Genomic DNA, 22,412 nt, shown 5'->3' with positions numbered 1-22,412 from the left:
GTGACCATAGTGAACTAAATCTCTGTCTCTCTGTGTAGTTGATGCTGTAAGTGAAATAAACAGTGACCGTAGTGAACTAAATCTCTGTCTCTCTGTGTAGTTGATGCTGTAAGTGAAATAAACAGTGACCGTAGTGAACTAAATCTCTGTCTCTCTGTGTAGTTGATGCTGTAAGTGAAATAAACAGTGACCGTAGTGAACTAAATCTCTGTCTCTCTGTGTAGTTGATGCTGTAAGTGAAATAAACAGTGACCGTAGTGAACTAAATCTCTGTCTCTCTGTGTAGTTGATGCTGTAAGTGAAATAAACAGTGACCGTAGTGAACTAAATCTCTGTCTCTCTGTGTAGTTGATGCTGTAAGTGAAATAAACAGTGACCGTAGTGAACTAAATCTCTGTCTCTCTGTGTAGTTGATGCTGTAAGTGAAATAAACAGTGACCGTAGTGAACTAAATCTCTGTCTCTCTGTGTAGTTGATGCTGTAAGTGAAATAAACAGTGACCGTAGTGAACTAAATCTCTGTCTCTCTGTGTAGTTGATGCTGTAAGTGAAATAAACAGTGACCGTAGTGAACTAAATCTCTGTCTCTCTGTGTAGTTGATGCTGTAAGTGAAATAAACAGTGACCGTAGTGAACTAAATCTCTGTCTCTCTGTGTAGTTGATGCTGTAAGTGAAATAAACAGTGACCATAGTGAACTAAATCTCTGTCTCTCTGTGTAGTTGATGCTGTAAGTGAAATAAACAGTGACCGTAGTGAACTAAATCTCTGTCTCTCTGTGTAGTTGATGCTGTAAGTGAAATAAACAGTGACCGTAGTGAACTAAATCTCTGTCTCTCTGTGTAGTTGATGCTGTAAGTGAAATAAACAGTGACCGTAGTGAACTAAATCTCTGTCTCTCTGTGTAGTTGATGCTGTAAGTGAAATAAACAGTGACCATAGTGAACTAAATCTCTGTCTCTCTGTGTAGTTGATGCTGTAAGTGAAATAAACAGTGACCGTAGTGAACTAAATCTCTGTCTCTCTGTGTAGTTGATGCTGTAAGTGAAATAAACAGTGACCGTAGTGAACTAAATCTCTGTCTCTCTGTGTAGTTGATGCTGTAAGTGAAATAAACAGTGACCGTAGTGAACTAAATCTCTGTCTCTCTGTGTAGTTGATGCTGTAAGTGAAATAAACAGTGACCATAGTGAACTAAATCTCTGTCTCTCTGTGTAGTTGATGCTGTAAGTGAAATAAACAGTGACCATAGTGAACTAAATCTCTGTCTCTCTGTGTAGTTGATGCTGTAAGTGAAATAAACAGTGACCATAGTGAACTAAATCTCTGTCTCTCTGTGTAGTTGATGCTGTAAGTGAAATAAACAGTGACCATAGTGAACTAAATCTCTGTCTCTCTGTGTAGTTGATGCTGTAAGTGAAATAAACAGTGACCGTAGTGAACTAAATCTCTTCTCTGTGTCTGGATGCCTTCCTAGTTGACGTAAGTGAAATAAACAGTGACCGTAGTGAACTAAATCTCTGCTCTCTGTGTAGTTGATGCAGAAATAAACAGTGACCTAGTGAACTAAATCTCTCGTCTCTGTGTAGTTGACTGTAAGTGAAATAAACAGTGACCATAGTGAACTAAATCTCTGTCTCTCTGTGTGTTGATCTGAGTGAAATAAACACACCATAGTGAACTAAACTCTGTCTCTCTGTGTAGTTGATGCTGTAAGTGGGTAAACTTCCTGTGTCTGGACCCTACCCTGCTGCCTCTCAGAGTTCTACTGGCCCTCGTCCACCTACTGACCCTACCCTGCTGTGGTCTGAGGTAACACACCTACACACACCTCATACTGACCCTACCCTGCTGCCTCTCAGAGTTCTACTGGCCCTCGTCCACCTACTGACCCTACCCTGCTGTGGTCTGAGGTAACACACCTACACACACCTCATACTGACCCTACCCTGCTGCCTCTCAGAGTTCTACTGGCCCTAAACGTCCACCTACTGACCCTACCCTGCTGTGGTCTGAGGTAACACACCTACACACACCTCATACTGACCCTACCCTGCTGCCTCTCAGAGTTCTACTGGCCCTCGTCCACCTACTGACCCTACCCTGCTGTGGTCTGAGGTAACACACCTACACACACCTCATACTGACCCTACCCTGCTGCCTCTCAGAGTTCTACTGGCCCTCGTCCACCTACTGACCCTACCCTGCTGTGGTCTGAGGTACCACACCTACACACACCTCATACTGACCCTACCCTGCTGCCTCTCAGAGTTCTACTGGCCCTACAACGTCCACCTACTGACCCTACCCTGCTGTGGTCTGAGGTAACACACCTACACACACCTCATACTGACCCTACCCTGCTGCCTCTCAGAGTTCTACTGGCCCTCGTCCATCTACTGACCCTACCCTGCTGTGGTCTGAGGTAACACACCTACACACACCTCATACTGACCCTACCCTGCTGCCTCTCAGAGTTCTACTGGCCCTCGTCCATCTACTGACCCTACCCTGCTGTGGTCTGAGGTAACACACCTACACACACCTCATACTGACCCTACCCTGCTGTGGTCTGAGGTACCACACCTACACACACCTCATACTGACCCTACCCTGCTGCCTCTCAGAGTTCTACTGGCCCTCGTCCACCTACTGACCCTACCCTGCTGTGGTCTGAGGTAACACACCTACACACACCTCATACTGACCCTACCCTGCTGCCTCTCAGAGTTCTACTGGCCCTCGTCCACCTACTGACCCTACCCTGCTGTGGTCTGAGGTAACACACCTACACACACCTCATCAGACTACTGACCCTACCCTGCTGTGGTCTGAGGTACCACACCTACACACACCTCATACTGACCCTACCCTGCTGTGGTCTGAGGTACCACACCTACACACACCTCACCAGACTACTGACCCTACCCTGCTGTGGTCTGAGGTAACACACCTACACACACCTCATACTGACCCTACCCTGCTGTGGTCTGAGGTACCACACCTACACACACCTCATACTGACCCTACCCTGCTGCCTCTCAGAGTTCTACTGGCCCTCGTCCACCTACTGACCCTACCCTGCTGTGGTCTGAGGTAACACACCTACACACACCTCATACTGACCCTACCCTGCTGTGGTCTGAGGTACCACACCTACACACACCTCATACTGACCCTACCCTGCTGTGGTCTGAGGTACCACACCTACACACACCTCATACTGACCCTACCCTGCTGCCTCTCAGAGTTCTACTGGCCCTCGTCCACCTACTGACCCTACCCTGCTGTGGTCTGAGGTACCACACCTACACACACCTCATACTGACCCTACCCTGCTGCCTCTCAGAGTTCTACTGGCCCTCGTCCACCTACTGACCCTACCCTGCTGTGGTCTGAGGTACCACACCTACACACACCTCATACTGACCCTACCCTGCTGCCTCTCAGAGTTCTACTGGCCCTCGTCCACCTACTGACCCTACCCTGCTGTGGTCTGAGGTACCACACCTACACACACCTCATACTGACCCTACCCTGCTGCCTCTCAGAGTTCTACTGGCCCTCGTCCACCTACTGACCCTACCCTGCTGTGGTCTGAGGTACCACACCTACACACACCTCATACTGACCCTACCCTGCTGCCTCTCAGAGTTCTACTGGCCCTCGTCCATCTACTGACCCTACCCTGCTGTGGTCTGAGGTAACACACCTACACACACCTCATACTGACCCTACCCTGCTGTGGTCTGAGGTAACACACCTACACACACCTCATACTGACCCTACCCTGCTGTGGTCTGAGGTAACACACCTACACACACCTCATACTGACCCTACCCTGCTGCCTCTCAGAGTTCTACTGGCCCTCGTCCACCTACTGACCCTACCCTGCTGTGGTCTGAGGTAACACACCTACACACACCTCATCAGACCACTGACCCTACCCTGCTGTGGTCTGAGGTAACACACCTACACACACCTCATACTGACCCTACCCTGCTGCCTCTCAGAGTTCTACTGGCCCTCGTCCATCTACTGACCCTACCCTGCTGTGGTCTGAGGTAACACACCTACACACACCTCATCAGACCACTGACCCTACCCTGCTGCCTCTCAGAGTTCTACTGGCCCTCGTCCATCTACTGACCCTACCCTGCTGTGGTCTGAGGTAACACACCTACACACACCTCATCAGACCACTGACCCTACCCTGCTGTGGTCTGAGGTACCACACCTACACACACCTCATACTGACCCTACCCTGCTGCCTCTCAGAGTTCTACTGGCCCTCGTCCATCTACTGACCCTACCCTGCTGTGGTCTGAGGTAACACACCTACACACACCTCATACTGACCCTACCCTGCTGTGGTCTGAGGTAACACACCTACACACACCTCATACTGACCCTACCCTGCTGTGGTCTGAGGTAACACACCTACACACACCTCATACTGACCCTACCCTGCTGTGGTCTGAGGTACCACACCTACACACACCTCATACTGACCCTACCCTGCTGTGGTCTGAGGTAACACACCTACACACACCTCATACTGACCCTACCCTGCTGTGGTCTGAGGTAACACACCTACACACACCTCATACTGACCCTACCCTGCTGTGGTCTGAGGTAACACACCTACACACACCTCATACTGACCCTACCCTGCTGTGGTCTGAGGTAACACACCTACACACACCTCATCAGACTACTGACCCTACCCTGCTGTGGTCTGAGGTACCACACCTACACACACCTCATCAGACCACTGACCCTACCCTGCTGTGGTCTGAGGTAACACACCTACACACACCTCATCAGACTACTGACCCTACCCTGCTGTGGTCTGAGGTACCACACCTACACACACCTCATCAGACCACTGACCCTACCCTGCTGTGGTCTGAGGTAACACACCTACACACACCTCATCAGACTACTGACCCTACCCTGCTGTGGTCTGAGGTACCACACCTACACACACCTCATCAGACCACTGACCCTACCCTGCTGTGGTCTGAGGTAACACACCTACACACACCTCATACTGACCCTACCCTGCTGTGGTCTGAGGTAACACACCTACACACACCTCATCAGACTACTGACCCTACCCTGCTGTGGTCTGAGGTAACACACCTACACACACCTCATACTGACCCTACCCTGCTGTGGTCTGAGGTACCACACCTACACACACCTCATCAGACTACTGACCCTACCCTGCTGTGGTCTGAGGTAACACACCTACACACACCTCATACTGACCCTACCCTGCTGTGGTCTGAGGTACCACACCTACACACACCTCATCAGACCACTGACCCTACCCTGCTGTGGTCTGAGGTACCACACCTACACACACCTCATCAGACTACTGACCCTACCCTGCTGTGGTCTGAGGTAACACACCTACACACACCTCATCAGACTACTGACCCTACCCTGCTGTGGTCTGAGGTAACACACCTACACACACCTCATACTGACCCTACCCTGCTGTGGTCTGAGGTAACACACCTACACACACCTCATCAGACTACTGACCCTACCCTGCTGTGGTCTGAGGTACCACACCTACACACACCTCATACTGACCCTACCCTGCTGTGGTCTGAGGTACCACACCTACACACACCTCATACTGACCCTACCCTGCTGTGGTCTGAGGTAACACACCTACACACACCTCACCAGACTACTGTTCCTACCCTGCTGTGGTCTGAGGTAACACACCTACACACACCTCATACTGACCCTACCCTGCTGTGGTCTGAGGTAACACACCTACACACACCTCATACTGACCCTACCCTGCTGTGGTCTGAGGTACCACACCTACACACACCTCATCAGACTACTGACCCTACCCTGCTGTGGTCTGAGGTAACACACCTACACACACCTCATCAGACCACTGACCCTACCCTGCTGTGGTCTGAGGTACCACACCTACACACACCTCATCAGACCACTGACCCTACCCTGCTGTGGTCTGAGGTAACACACCTACACACACCTCATACTGACCCTACCCTGCTGTGGTCTGAGGTACCACACCTACACACACCTCATACTGACCCTACCCTGCTGTGGTCTGAGGTACCACACCTACACACACCTCATACTGACCCTACCCTGCTGTGGTCTGAGGTACCACACCTACACACACCTCACCAGACTACTGACCTACCCTGCTGTGGTCTGAGGTAACACACCTACACACACCTCATACTGACCCTACCCTGCTGTGGTCTGAGGTAACACACCTACACACACCTCATACTGACCCTACCCTGCTGTGGTCTGAGGTAACACACCTACACACACCTCATCAGACCACTGACCCTACCCTGCTGTGGTCTGAGGTACCACACCTACACACACCTCATCAGACCACTGACCCTACCCTGCTGTGGTCTGAGGTAACACACCTACACACACCTCATCAGACCACTGACCCTACCCTGCTGTGGTCTGAGGTAACACACCTACACACACCTCATCAGACTACTGACCCTACCCTGCTGTGGTCTGAGGTAACACACCTACACACACCTCATCAGACTACTGACCCTACCCTGCTGTGGTAACACACCTACACACACCTCATCAGACCACTGACCCTACCCTGCTGTGGGCTGAGGTACCACACCTACACACACCTCATCAGACTACTGACCCTACCCTGCTGTGGTCTGAGGTAACACACCTACACACACCTCATCAGACCACTGACCCTACCCTGCTGTGGTCTGAGGTACCACACCTACACACACCTCATACTGACCCTACCCTGCTGTGGTCTGAGGTAACACACCTACACACACCTCATACTGACCCTACCCTGCTGTGGTCTGAGGTAACACACCTACACACACCTCATACTGACCCTACCCTGCTGTGGTCTGAGGTACCACACCTACACACACCTCATCAGACCACTGACCCTACCCTGCTGTGGTCTGAGGTACCACACCTACACACACCTCATACTGACCCTACCCTGCTGTGGTCTGAGGTAACACACCTACACACACCTCATACTGACCCTACCCTGCTGTGGTCTGAGGTAACACACCTACACACACCTCATACTGACCCTACCCTGCTGTGGTCTGAGGTAACACACCTACACACACCTCATACTGACCCTACCCTGCTGTGGTCTGAGGTACCACACCTACACACACCTCATCAGACTACTGACCCTACCCTGCTGTGGTCTGAGGTAACACACCTACACACACCTCATCAGACTACTGACCCTACCCTGCTGTGGTCTGAGGTAACACACCTACACACACCTCATCAGACCACTGACCCTACCCTGCTGTGGTCTGAGGTAACACACCTACACACACCTCATACTGACCCTACCCTGCTGTGGTCTGTAACACACCTACACACACCTCATCAGACCACTGACCCTACCCTGCTGTGGTCTGAGGTACCACACCTACACACACCTCATACTGACCCTACCCTGCTGTGGTCTGAGGTACCACACCTACACACACCTCATCAGACCACTGACCCTACCCTGCTGTGGTCTGAGGTAACACACCTACACACACCTCATACTGACCCTACCCTGCTGTGGTCTGAGGTAACACACCTACACACACATCAGACCACTGACCCTACCCTGCTGTGGTCTGAGGTAACACACCTACACACACCTCATCAGACCACTGACCCTACCCTGCTGTGGTCTGAGGTACCACACCTACACACACCTCATCTGACCCTACTGACCCTACCTCCTGCTGTGGTCTGAGGTACCACACCTACACACACCTCATACTGACCCTACCCTGCTGTGGTCTGAGGTACCACACCTACACACACCTCATACTGACCCTACCCTGCTGTGGTCTGAGGTACCACACCTACACACACCTCATCAGACCACTGACCCTACCCTGCTGTGGTCTGAGGTAACACACCTACACACACCTCATCAGACTACTGACCCTACCCTGCTGTGGTCTGAGGTAACACACCTACACACACCTCATCAGACTACTGACCCTACCCTGCTGTGGTCTGAGGTAACACACCTACACACACCTCATACTGACCCTACCCTGCTGTGGTCTGAGGTAACACACCTACACACACCTCATCAGACTACTGACCCTACCCTGCTGTGGTCTGAGGTAACACACCTACACACACCTCATCAGACCACTGACCCTACCCTGCTGTGGTCTGAGGTAACACACCTACACACACCTCATACTGACCCTACCCTGCTGTGGTCTGAGGTACCACACCTACACACACCTCATACTGACCCTACCCTGCTGTGGTCTGAGGTACCACACCTACACACACCTCATACTGACCCTACCCTGCTGTGGTCTGAGGTAACACACCTACACACACCTCACCAGACTACTGACCCTACCCTGCTGTGGTCTGAGGTAACACACCTACACACACCTCATACTGACCCTACCCTGCTGTGGTCTGAGGTACCACACCTACACACACCTCATACTGACCCTACCCTGCTGTGGTCTGAGGTACCACACCTACACACACCTCACCAGACTACTGACCCTACCCTGCTGTGGTCTGAGGTAACACACCTACACACACCTCATACTGACCCTACCCTGCTGTGGTCTGAGGTACCACACCTACACACACCTCATACTGACCCTACCCTGCTGTGGTCTGAGGTACCACACCTACACACACCTCATCAGACTACTGACCCTACCCTGCTGTGGTCTGAGGTAACACACCTACACACACCTCATCAGACTACTGACCCTACCCTGCTGTGGTCTGAGGTAACACACCTACACATACCTCATCAGACTACTGACCCTACCCTGCTGTGGTCTGAGGTAACACACCTACACACACCTCATCAGACTACTGACCCTACCCTGCTGTGGTCTGAGGTAACACACCTACACACACCTCATCAGACCACTGACCCTACCCTGCTGTGGTCTGAGGTACCACACCTACACACACCTCATACTGACCCTACCCTGCTGTGGTCTGAGGTACCACACCTACACACACCTCATACTGACCCTACCCTGCTGTGGTCTGAGGTACCACACCTACACACACCTCATACTGACCCTACCCTGCTGTGGTCTGAGGTACCACACCTACACACACCTCACCAGACTACTGACCTACCCTGCTGTGGTCTGAGGTAACACACCTACACACACCTCATACTGACCCTACCCTGCTGTGGTCTGAGGTAACACACCTACACACACCTCATACTGACCCTACCCTGCTGTGGTCTGAGGTAACACACCTACACACACCTCATCAGACCACTGACCCTACCCTGCTGTGGTCTGAGGTACCACACCTACACACACCTCATCAGACAACTGACCCAACCCTGCTGTGGTCTGAGGTAACACACCTACACACACCTCATCAGACCACTGACCCTACCCTGCTGTGGTCTGAGGTAACACACCTACACACACCTCATCAGACTACTGACCCTACCCTGCTGTGGTCTGAGGTAACACACCTACACACACCTCATCAGACCACTGACCCTACCCTGCTGTGGTCTGAGGTACCACACCTACACACACCTCATCAGACTACTGACCCTACCCTGCTGTGGTCTGAGGTAACACACCTACACACACCTCATCAGACTACTGACCCTACCCTGCTGTGGTCTGAGGTAACACACCTACACACACCTCATACTGACCCTACCCTGCTGTGGTCTGAGGTACCACACCTACACACACCTCATCAGACCACTGACCCTACCCTGCTGTGGTCTGAGGTACCACACCTACACACACCTCATACTGACCCTACCCTGCTGTGGTCTGAGGTACCACACCTACACACACCTCATACTGACCCTACCCTGCTGTGGTCTGAGGTACCACACCTACACACACCTCATACTGACCACTGACCCTACCCTGCTGTGGTCTGAGGTAACACACCTACACACACCTCATACTGACCCTACCCTGCTGTGGTCTGAGGTAACACACCTACACACACCTCCATACTGACCCTACCCTGCTGTGGTCTGAGGTAACACACCTACACACACCTCATCAGACCACTGACCCTATCCTGCTGTGGTCTGAGGTACCACACCTACACACACCTCACCAGACTACTGACCTACCCTGCTGTGGTCTGAGGTAACACACCTACACACACCTCATACTGACCCTACCCTGCTGTGGTCTGAGGTAACACACCTACACACACCTCATACTGACCCTACCCTGCTGTGGTCTGAGGTAACACACCTACACACACCTCATACTGACCCTACCCTGCTGTGGTCTGAGGTACCACACCTACACACACCTCATACTGACCCTACCCTGCTGTGGTCTGAGGTAACACACCTACACACACCTCATACTGACCCTACCCTGCTGTGGTCTGAGGTAACACACCTACACACACCTCATACTGACCCTACCCTGCTGTGGTCTGAGGTACCACACCTACACACACCTCATCAGACTACTGACCCTACCCTGCTGTGGTCTGAGGTAACACACCTACACACACCTCATCAGACTACTGACCCTACCCTGCTGTGGTCTGAGGTAACACACCTACACACACCTCATCAGACCACTGACCCTACCCTGCTGTGGTCTGAGGTACCACACCTACACACACCTCATACTGACCCTACCCTGCTGTGGTCTGAGGTAACACACCTACACACACCTCATACTGACCCTACCCTGCTGTGGTCTGAGGTAACACACCTACACACACCTCACCAGACTACTGACCCTACCCTGCTGTGGTCTGAGGTAACACACCTACACACACCTCATACTGACCCTACCCTGCTGTGGTCTGAGGTACCACACCTACACACACCTCATACTGACCCTACCCTGCTGTGGTCTGAGGTACCACACCTACACACACCTCACCAGACTACTGACCCTACCCTGCTGTGGTCTGAGGTAACACACCTACACACACCTCATACTGACCCTACCCTGCTGTGGTCTGAGGTACCACACCTACACACACCTCATACTGACCCTACCCTGCTGTGGTCTGAGGTACCACACCTACACACACCTCATCAGACTACTGACCCTACCCTGCTGTGGTCTGAGGTAACACACCTACACACACCTCATCAGACTACTGACCCTACCCTGCTGTGGTCTGAGGTAACACACCTACACATACCTCATCAGACTACTGACCCTACCCTGCTGTGGTCTGAGGTAACACACCTACACACACCTCATCAGACTACTGACCCTACCCTGCTGTGGTCTGAGGTAACACACCTACACACACCTCATCAGACCACTGACCCTACCCTGCTGTGGTCTGAGGTACCACACCTACACACACCTCATACTGACCCTACCCTGCTGTGGTCTGAGGTACCACACCTACACACACCTCATACTGACCCTACCCTGCTGTGGTCTGAGGTACCACACCTACACACACCTCATACTGACCCTACCCTGCTGTGGTCTGAGGTACCACACCTACACACACCTCACCAGACTACTGACCTACCCTGCTGTGGTCTGAGGTAACACACCTACACACACCTCATACTGACCCTACCCTGCTGTGGTCTGAGGTAACACACCTACACACACCTCATACTGACCCTACCCTGCTGTGGTCTGAGGTAACACACCTACACACACCTCATCAGACCACTGACCCTACCCTGCTGTGGTCTGAGGTACCACACCTACACACACCTCATCAGACCACTGACCCAACCCTGCTGTGGTCTGAGGTAACACACCTACACACACCTCATCAGACCACTGACCCTACCCTGCTGTGGTCTGAGGTAACACACCTACACACACCTCATCAGACTACTGACCCTACCCTGCTGTGGTCTGAGGTAACACACCTACACACACCTCATCAGACCACTGACCCTACCCTGCTGTGGTCTGAGGTACCACACCTACACACACCTCATACTGACCCTACCCTGCTGTGGTCTGAGGTAACACACCTACACACACCTCATACTGACCCTACCCTGCTGTGGTCTGAGGTAACACACCTACACACACCTCATACTGACCCTACCCTGCTGTGGTCTGAGGTACCACACCTACACACACCTCATCAGACCACTGACCCTACCCTGCTGTGGTCTGAGGTAACACACCTACACACACCTCATACTGACCCTACCCTGCTGTGGTCTGAGGTAACACACCTACACACACCTCATACTGACCCTACCCTGCTGTGGTCTGAGGTACCACACCTACACACACCTCATACTGACCCTACCCTGCTGTGGTCTGAGGTAACACACCTACACACACCTCATACTGACCCTACCCTGCTGTGGTCTGAGGTAACACACCTACACACACCTCATACTGACCCTACCCTGCTGTGGTCTGAGGTACCACACCTACACACACCTCATCAGACTACTGACCCTACCCTGCTGTGGTCTGAGGTAACACACCTACACACACCTCATCAGACTACTGACCCTACCCTGCTGTGGTCTGAGGTAACACACCTACACACACCTCATCAGACCACTGACCCTACCCTGCTGTGGTCTGAGGTACCACACCTACACACACCTCATACTGACCCTACCCTGCTGTGGTCTGAGGTAACACACCTACACACACCTCATACTGACCCTACCCTGCTGTGGTCTGAGGTAACACACCTACACACACCTCATACTGACCCTACCCTGCTGTGGTCTGAGGTAACACACCTACACACACCTCATACTGACCCTACCCTGCTGTGGTCTGAGGTAACACACCTACACACACCTCATCAGACCACTGACCCTACCCTGCTGTGGTCGGAGGTAACACACCTACACACACCTCATACTGACCCTACCCTGCTGTGGTCTGAGGTAACACACCTACACACACCTCATCAGACTACTGACCCTACCCTGCTGTGGTCTGAGGTACCACACCTACACACACCTCATCAGACCACTGACCCTACCCTGCTGTGGTCTGAGGTAACACACCTACACACACCTCATACTGACCCTACCCTGCTGTGGTCTGAGGTAACACACCTACACACACCTCATCAGACTACTGACCCTACCCTGCTGTGGTCTGAGGTACCACACCTACACACACCTCATACTGACCCTACCCTGCTGTGGTCTGAGGTACCACACCTACACACACCTCATACTGACCCTACCCTGCTGTGGTCGGAGGTAACACACCTACACACACCTCATACTGACCCTACCCTGCTGTGGTCTGAGGTAACACACCTACACACACCTCATACTGACCCTACCCTGCTGTGGTCTGAGGTAACACACCTACACACACCTCATACTGACCCTACCCTGCTGCCTCTCAGAGTTCTACTGGCCCTCGTCCACCTACTGACCCTACCCTGCTGTGGTCTGAGGTAACACACCTACACACACCTCATCAGACCACTGACCCTACCCTGCTGTGGTCTGAGGTAACACACCTACACACACCTCATACTGACCCTACCCTGCTGCCTCTCAGAGTTCTACTGGCCCTCGTCCATCTACTGACCCTACCCTGCTGTGGTCTGAGGTAACACACCTACACACACCTCATCAGACCACTGACCCTACCCTGCTGCCTCTCAGAGTTCTACTGGCCCTCGTCCATCTACTGACCCTACCCTGCTGTGGTCTGAGGTAACACACCTACACACACCTCATACTGACCCTACCCTGCTGTGGTCTGAGGTAACACACCTACACACACCTCATACTGACCCTACCCTGCTGTGGTCTGAGGTAACACACCTACACACACCTCATACTGACCCTACCCTGCTGTGGTCTGAGGTACCACACCTACACACACCTCATACTGACCCTACCCTGCTGTGGTCTGAGGTAACACACCTACACACACCTCATACTGACCCTACCCTGCTGTGGTCTGAGGTAACACACCTACACACAACTCATACTGACCCTACCCTGCTGTGGTCTGAGGTAACACACCTACACACACCTCATACTGACCCTACCCTGCTGTGGTCTGAGGTAACACACCTACACACACCTCATCAGACTACTGACCCTACCCTGCTGTGGTCTGAGGTACCACACCTACACACACCTCATCAGACTACTGACCCTACCCTGCTGTGGTCTGAGGTACCACACCTACACACACCTCATCAGACCACTGACCCTACCCTGCTGTGGTCTGAGGTAACACACCTACACACACCTCATCAGACTACTGACCCTACCCTGCTGTGGTCTGAGGTAACACACCTACACACACCTCATCAGACTACTGACCCTACCCTGCTGTGGTCTGAGGTAACACACCTACACACACCTCATCAGACTACTGACCCTACCCTGCTGTGGTCTGAGGTAACACACCTACACACACCTCATCAGACTACTGACCCTACCCTGCTGTGGTCTGAGGTACCACACCTACACACACCTCATACTGACCCTACCCTGCTGTGGTCTGAGGTAACACACCTACACACACCTCATACTGACCCTACCCTGCTGTGGTCTGAGGTAACACACCTACACACACCTCATCAGACTACTGACCCTACCCTGCTGTGGTCTGAGGTACCACACCTACACACACCTCATACTGACCCTACCCTGCTGTGGTCTGAGGTACCACACCTACACACACCTCATACTGACCCTACCCTGCTGTGGTCTGAGGTAACACACCTACACACACCTCACCAGACTACTGACCCTACCCTGCTGTGGTCTGAGGTAACACACCTACACACACCTCATACTGACCCTACCCTGCTGTGGTCTGAGGTACCACACCTACACACACCTCATACTGACCCTACCCTGCTGTGGTCTGAGGTACCACACCTACACACACCTCACCAGACTACTGACCCTACCCTGCTGTGGTCTGAGGTAACACACCTACACACACCTCATACTGACCCTACCCTGCTGTGGTCTGAGGTAACACACCTACACACACCTCATCAGACTACTGACCCTACCCTGCTGTGGTCTGAGGTAACACACCTACACACACCTCATACTGACCCTACCCTGCTGTGGTCTGAGGTACCACACCTACACACACCTCATACTGACCCTACCCTGCTGTGGTCTGAGGTACCACACCTACACACACCTCATACTGACCCTACCCTGCTGTGGTCTGAGGTACCACACCTACACACACCTCACCAGACTACTGACCTACCCTGCTGTGGTCTGAGGTAACACACCTACACACACCTCATACTGACCCTACCCTGCTGTGGTCTGAGGTAACACACCTACACACACCTCATACTGACCCTACCCTGCTGTGGTCTGAGGTAACACACCTACACACACCTCATCAGACCACTGACCCTACCCTGCTGTGGTCTGAGGTACCACACCTACACACACCTCATCAGACCACTGACCCTACCCTGCTGTGGTCTGAGGTAACACACCTACACACACCTCATCAGACCACTGACCCTACCCTGCTGTGGTCTGAGGTAACACACCTACACACACCTCATCAGACTACTGACCCTACCCTGCTGTGGTCTGAGGTAACACACCTACACACACCTCATACTGACCCTACCCTGCTGTGGTCTGAGGTAACACACCTACACACACCACATCAGACTACTGACCCTACCCTGCTGTGGTAACACACCTACACACACCTCATCAGACCACTGACCCTACCCTGCTGTGGTCTGAGGTACCACACCTACACACACCTCATACTGACCCTACCCTGCTGTGGTCTGAGGTAACACACCTACACACACCTCATACTGACCCTACCCTGCTGTGGTCTGAGGTAACACACCTACACACACCTCATACTGACCCTACCCTGCTGTGGTCTGAGGTACCACACCTACACACACCTCATCAGACCACTGACCCTACCCTGCTGTGGTCTGAGGTACCACACCTACACACACCTCATACTGACCCTACCCTGCTGTGGTCTGAGGTAACACACCTACACACACCTCATACTGACCCTACCCTGCTGTGGTCTGAGGTAACACACCTACACACACCTCATACTGACCCTACCCTGCTGTGGTCTGAGGTAACACACCTACACACACCTCATACTGACCCTACCCTGCTGTGGTCTGAGGTACCACACCTACACACACCTCATCAGACTACTGACCCTACCCTGCTGTGGTCTGAGGTAACACACCTACACACACCTCATCAGACTACTGACCCTACCCTGCTGTGGTCTGAGGTAACACACCTACACACACCTCATCAGACCACTGACCCTACCCTGCTGTGGTCTGAGGTAACACACCTACACACACCTCATACTGACCCTACCCTGCTGTGGTCTGAGGTAACACACCTACACACACCTCATCAGACCACTGACCCTACCCTGCTGTGGTCGGAGGTAACACACCTACACACACCTCATACTGACCCTACCCTGCTGTGGTCTGAGGTAACACACCTACACACACCTCATCAGACCACTGACCCTACCCTGCTGTGGTCTGAGGTACCACACCTACACACACCTCATACTGACCCTACCCTGCTGTGGTCTGAGGTACCACACCTACACACACCTCATACTGACCCTACCCTGCTGTGGTCTGAGGTACCACACCTACACACACCTCATACTGACCCTACCCTGCTGTGGTCTGAGGTACCACACCTACACACACCTCATACTGACCCTACCCTGCTGTGGTCTGAGGTAACACACCTACACACACCTCATACTGACCCTACCCTGCTGTGGTCTGAGGTACCACACCTACACACACCTCATCAGACCACTGACCCTACCCTTCTGTGGTCTGAGGTAACACACCTACACACACCTCATACTGACCCTACCCTGCTGTGGTCTGAGGTAACACACCTACACACACCTCATCAGACTACTGACCCTACCCTGCTGTGGTCTGAGGTACCACACCTACACACACCTCATACTGACCCTACCCTGCTGTGGTCTGAGGTACCACACCTACACACACCTCATACTGACCCTACCCTGCTGTGGTCGGAGGTAACACACCTACACACACCTCACCAGACTACTGACCCTACCCTGCTGTGGTCTGAGGTAACACACCTACACACACCTCATCAGACCACTGACCCTACCCTGCTGTGGTCTGAGGTACCACACCTACACACACCTCATCAGACTACTGACCCTACCCTGCTGTGGTCTGAGGTAACACACCTACACACACCTCATCAGACTACTGACCCTACCCTGCTGTGGTCTGAGGTAACACACCTACACACACCTCATCAGACTACTGACCCTACCCTGCTGTGGTCTGAGGTACCACACCTACACACACCTCATCAGACCACTGACCCTACCCTGCTGTGGTCTGAGGTACCACACCTACACACACCTCATACTGACCCTACCCTGCTGTGGTCTGAGGTAACACACCTACACACACCTCATACTGACCCTACCCTGCTGTGGTCTGAGGTACCACACCTACACACACCTCATACTGACCCTACCCTGCTGTGGTCTGAGGTAACACACCTACACACACCTCATACTGACCCTACCCTGCTGTGGTCTGAGGTAACACACCTACACACACCTCATACTGACCCTACCCTGCTGTGGTCTGAGGTACCACACCTACACACACCTCATCAGACTACTGACCCTACCCTGCTGTGGTCTGAGGTAACACACCTACACACACCTCATCAGACTACTGACCCTACCCTGCTGTGGTCTGAGGTAACACACCTACACACACCTCATCAGACCACTGACCCTACCCTGCTGTGGTCTGAGGTACCACACCTACACACACCTCATACTGACCCTACCCTGCTGTGGTCTGAGGTAACACACCTACACACACCTCATACTGACCCTACCCTGCTGTGGTCTGAGGTAACACACCTACACACACCTCACCAGACTACTGACCCTACCCTGCTGTGGTCTGAGGTAACACACCTACACACACCTCATACTGACCCTACCCTGCTGTGGTCTGAGGTACCACACCTACACACACCTCATACTGACCCTACCCTGCTGTGGTCTGAGGTACCACACCTACACACACCTCACCAGACTACTGACCCTACCCTGCTGTGGTCTGAGGTAACACACCTACACACACCTCATACTGACCCTACCCTGCTGTGGTCTGAGGTACCACACCTACACACACCTCATACTGACCCTACCCTGCTGTGGTCTGAGGTACCACACCTACACACACCTCATCAGACTACTGACCCTACCCTGCTGTGGTCTGAGGTAACACACCTACACACACCTCATCAGACTACTGACCCTACCCTGCTGTGGTCTGAGGTAACACACCTACACACACCTCATCAGACTACTGACCCTACCCTGCTGTGGTCTGAGGTAACACACCTACACACACCTCATCAGACTACTGACCCTACCCTGCTGTGGTCTGAGGTAACACACCTACACATACCTCATCAGACTACTGACCCTACCCTGCTGTGGTCTGAGGTAACACACCTACACACACCTCATCAGACTACTGACCCTACCCTGCTGTGGTCTGAGGTAACACACCTACACACACCTCATCAGACCACTGACCCTACCCTGCTGTGGTCTGAGGTACCACACCTACACACACCTCATACTGACCCTACCCTGCTGTGGTCTGAGGTACCACACCTACACACACCTCATACTGACCCTGACCCTGCTGTGGTCTGAGGTACCACACCTACACACACCTCATACTGACCCTACCCTGCTGTGGTCTGAGGTACCACACCTACACACACCTCACCAGACTACTGACCTACCCTGCTGTGGTCTGAGGTAACACACCTACACACACCTCATACTGACCCTACCCTGCTGTGGTCTGAGGTAACACACCTACACACACCTCATACTGACCCTACCCTGCTGTGGTCTGAGGTAACACACCTACACACACCTCATCAGACCACTGACCCTACCCTGCTGTGGTCTGAGGTACCACACCTACACACACCTCATCAGACCACTGACCCAACCCTGCTGTGGTCTGAGGTAACACACCTACACACACCTCATCAGACCACTGACCCTACCCTGCTGTGGTCTGAGGTAACACACCTACACACACCTCATCAGACTACTGACCCTACCCTGCTGTGGTCTGAGGTAACACACCTACACACACCTCATCAGACCACTGACCCTACCCTGCTGTGGTCTGAGGTACCACACCTACACACACCTCATACTGACCCTACCCTGCTGTGGTCTGAGGTAACACACCTACACACACCTCATACTGACCCTACCCTGCTGTGGTCTGAGGTAACACACCTACACACACCTCATACTGACCCTACCCTGCTGTGGTCTGAGGTACCACACCTACACACACCTCATCAGACCACTGACCCTACCCTGCTGTGGTCTGAGGTACCACACCTACACACACCTCATACTGACCCTACCCTGCTGTGGTCTGAGGTAACACACCTACACACACCTCATCAGACTACTGACCCTACCCTGCTGTGGTCTGAGGTACCACACCTACACACACCTCATACTGACCCTACCCTGCTGTGGTCTGAGGTAACACACCTACACACACCTCATCAGACCACTGACCCTATCCTGCTGTGGTCTGAGGTACCACACCTACACACACCTCATACTGACCCTACCCTGCTGTGGTCTGAGGTAACACACCTACACACACCTCACCAGACTACTGACCCTACCCTGCTGTGGTCTGAGGTACCACACCTACACACACCTCATACTGACCCTACCCTGCTGTGGTCTGAGGTAACACACCTACACACACCTCATACTGACCCTACCCTGCTGTGGTCTGAGGTAACACACCTACACACACCTCATCAGACCACTGACCCTATCCTGCTGTGGTCTGAGGTACCACACCTACACACACCTCATACTGACCCTACCCTGCTGTGGTCTGAGGTAACACACCTACACACACCTCATACTGACCCTACCCTGCTGTGGTCTGAGGTACCACACCTACACACACCTCATACTGACCCTACCCTGCTGTGGTCTGAGGTAACACACCTACACACACCTCATACTGACCCTACCCTGCTGTGGTCTGAGGTAACACACCTACACACACCTCATACTGACCCTACCCTGCTGTGGTCTGAGGTACCACACCTACACACACCTCATCAGACTACTGACCCTACCCTGCTGTGGTCTGAGGTAACACACCTACACACACCTCATCAGACTACTGACCCTACCCTGCTGTGGTCTGAGGTAACACACCTACACACACCTCATCAGACCACTGACCCTACCCTGCTGTGGTCTGAGGTACCACACCTACACACACCTCATACTGACCCTACCCTGCTGTGGTCTGAGGTAACACACCTACACACACCTCATACTGACCCTACCCTGCTGTGGTCTGAGGTAACACACCTACACACACCTCATACTGACCCTACCCTGCTGTGGTCTGAGGTAACACACCTACACACACCTCATACTGACCCTACCCTGCTGTGGTCTGAGGTAACACACCTACACACACCTCATCAGACCACTGACCCTACCCTGCTGTGGTCGGAGGTAACACACCTACACACACCTCATACTGACCCTACCCTGCTGTGGTCTGAGGTAACACACCTACACACACCTCATCAGACTACTGACCCTACCCTGCTGTGGTCTGAGGTACCACACCTACACACACCTCATCAGACCACTGACCCTACCCTGCTGTGGTCTGAGGTAACACACCTACACACACCTCATACTGACCCTACCCTGCTGTGGTCTGAGGTAACACACCTACACACACCTCATCAGACTACTGACCCTACCCTGCTGTGGTCTGAGGTACCACACCTACACACACCTCATACTGACCCTACCCTGCTGTGGTCTGAGGTACCACACCTACACACACCTCATACTGACCCTACCCTGCTGTGGTCGGAGGTAACACACCTACACACACCTCATACTGACCCTACCCTGCTGTGGTCTGAGGTAACACACCTACACACACCTCATACTGACCCTACCCTGCTGTGGTCTGAGGTAACACACCTACACACACCTCATACTGACCCTACCCTGCTGCCTCTCAGAGTTCTACTGGCCCTCGTCCACCTACTGACCCTACCCTGCTGTGGTCTGAGGTAACACACCTACACACACCTCATCAGACCACTGACCCTACCCTGCTGTGGTCTGAGGTAACACACCTACACACACCTCATACTGACCCTACCCTGCTGCCTCTCAGAGTTCTACTGGCCCTCGTCCATCTACTGACCCTACCCTGCTGTGGTCTGAGGTAACACACCTACACACACCTCATCAGACCACTGACCCTACCCTGCTGCCTCTCAGAGTTCTACTGGCCCTCGTCCATCTACTGACCCTACCCTGCTGTGGTCTGAGGTAACACACCTACACACACCTCATACTGACCCTACCCTGCTGTGGTCTGAGGTAACACACCTACACACACCTCATACTGACCCTACCCTGCTGTGGTCTGAGGTAACACACCTACACACACCTCATACTGACCCTACCCTGCTGTGGTCTGAGGTAACACACCTACACACACCTCATCAGACTACTGACCCTACCCTGCTGTGGTCTGAGGTACCACACCTACACACACCTCATCAGACTACTGACCCTACCCTGCTGTGGTCTGAGGTACCACACCTACACACACCTCATCAGACCACTGACCCTACCCTGCTGTGGTCTGAGGTAACACACCTACACACACCTCATCAGACTACTGACCCTACCCTGCTGTGGTCTGAGGTAACACACCTACACACACCTCATCAGACTACTGACCCTACCCTGCTGTGGTCTGAGGTAACACACCTACACACACCTCATCAGACTACTGACCCTACCCTGCTGTGGTCTGAGGTACCACACCTACACACACCTCATACTGACCCTACCCTGCTGTGGTCTGAGGTAACACACCTACACACACCTCATACTGACCCTACCCTGCTGTGGTCTGAGGTAACACACCTACACACACCTCATCAGACTACTGACCCTACCCTGCTGTGGTCTGAGGTACCACACCTACACACACCTCATACTGACCCTACCCTGCTGTGGTCTGAGGTACCACACCTACACACACCTCATACTGACCCTACCCTGCTGTGGTCTGAGGTAACACACCTACACACACCTCACCAGACTACTGACCCTACCCTGCTGTGGTCTGAGGTAACACACCTACACACACCTCATACTGACCCTACCCTGCTGTGGTCTGAGGTACCACACCTACACACACCTCATACTGACCCTACCCTGCTGTGGTCTGAGGTACCACACCTACACACACCTCACCAGACTACTGACCC

The 22,412-nt window shown here is 53.0% G+C and overlaps 1 protein-coding gene across 1 annotated transcript in view; it reads left to right on the top strand.

Moving 5' to 3' along the window:
* Positions 1–22,412, top strand: part of LOC135528802 (transmembrane anterior posterior transformation protein 1 homolog) — a 62,248-nt gene that overhangs the window by 3,357 nt on the left and 36,479 nt on the right. The window contains exon 3 of the mRNA XM_064957861.1: positions 1,716–1,810. Coding sequence (XP_064813933.1) covers positions 1,716–1,810 — 95 coding nt within the window. The remainder of the gene's footprint in view (positions 1–1,715; positions 1,811–22,412) is intronic.

The sequence above is a fragment of the Oncorhynchus masou genome, unplaced genomic scaffold (genome assembly GCF_036934945.1).
Source record: "Oncorhynchus masou masou isolate Uvic2021 unplaced genomic scaffold, UVic_Omas_1.1 unplaced_scaffold_1038, whole genome shotgun sequence".
Classification (NCBI taxonomy): Eukaryota; Metazoa; Chordata; class Actinopteri; order Salmoniformes; family Salmonidae; genus Oncorhynchus; species Oncorhynchus masou.
Note: the sequence above shows the minus strand (reverse complement) of the source record. Positions and strands in the feature narration are given on the sequence as shown.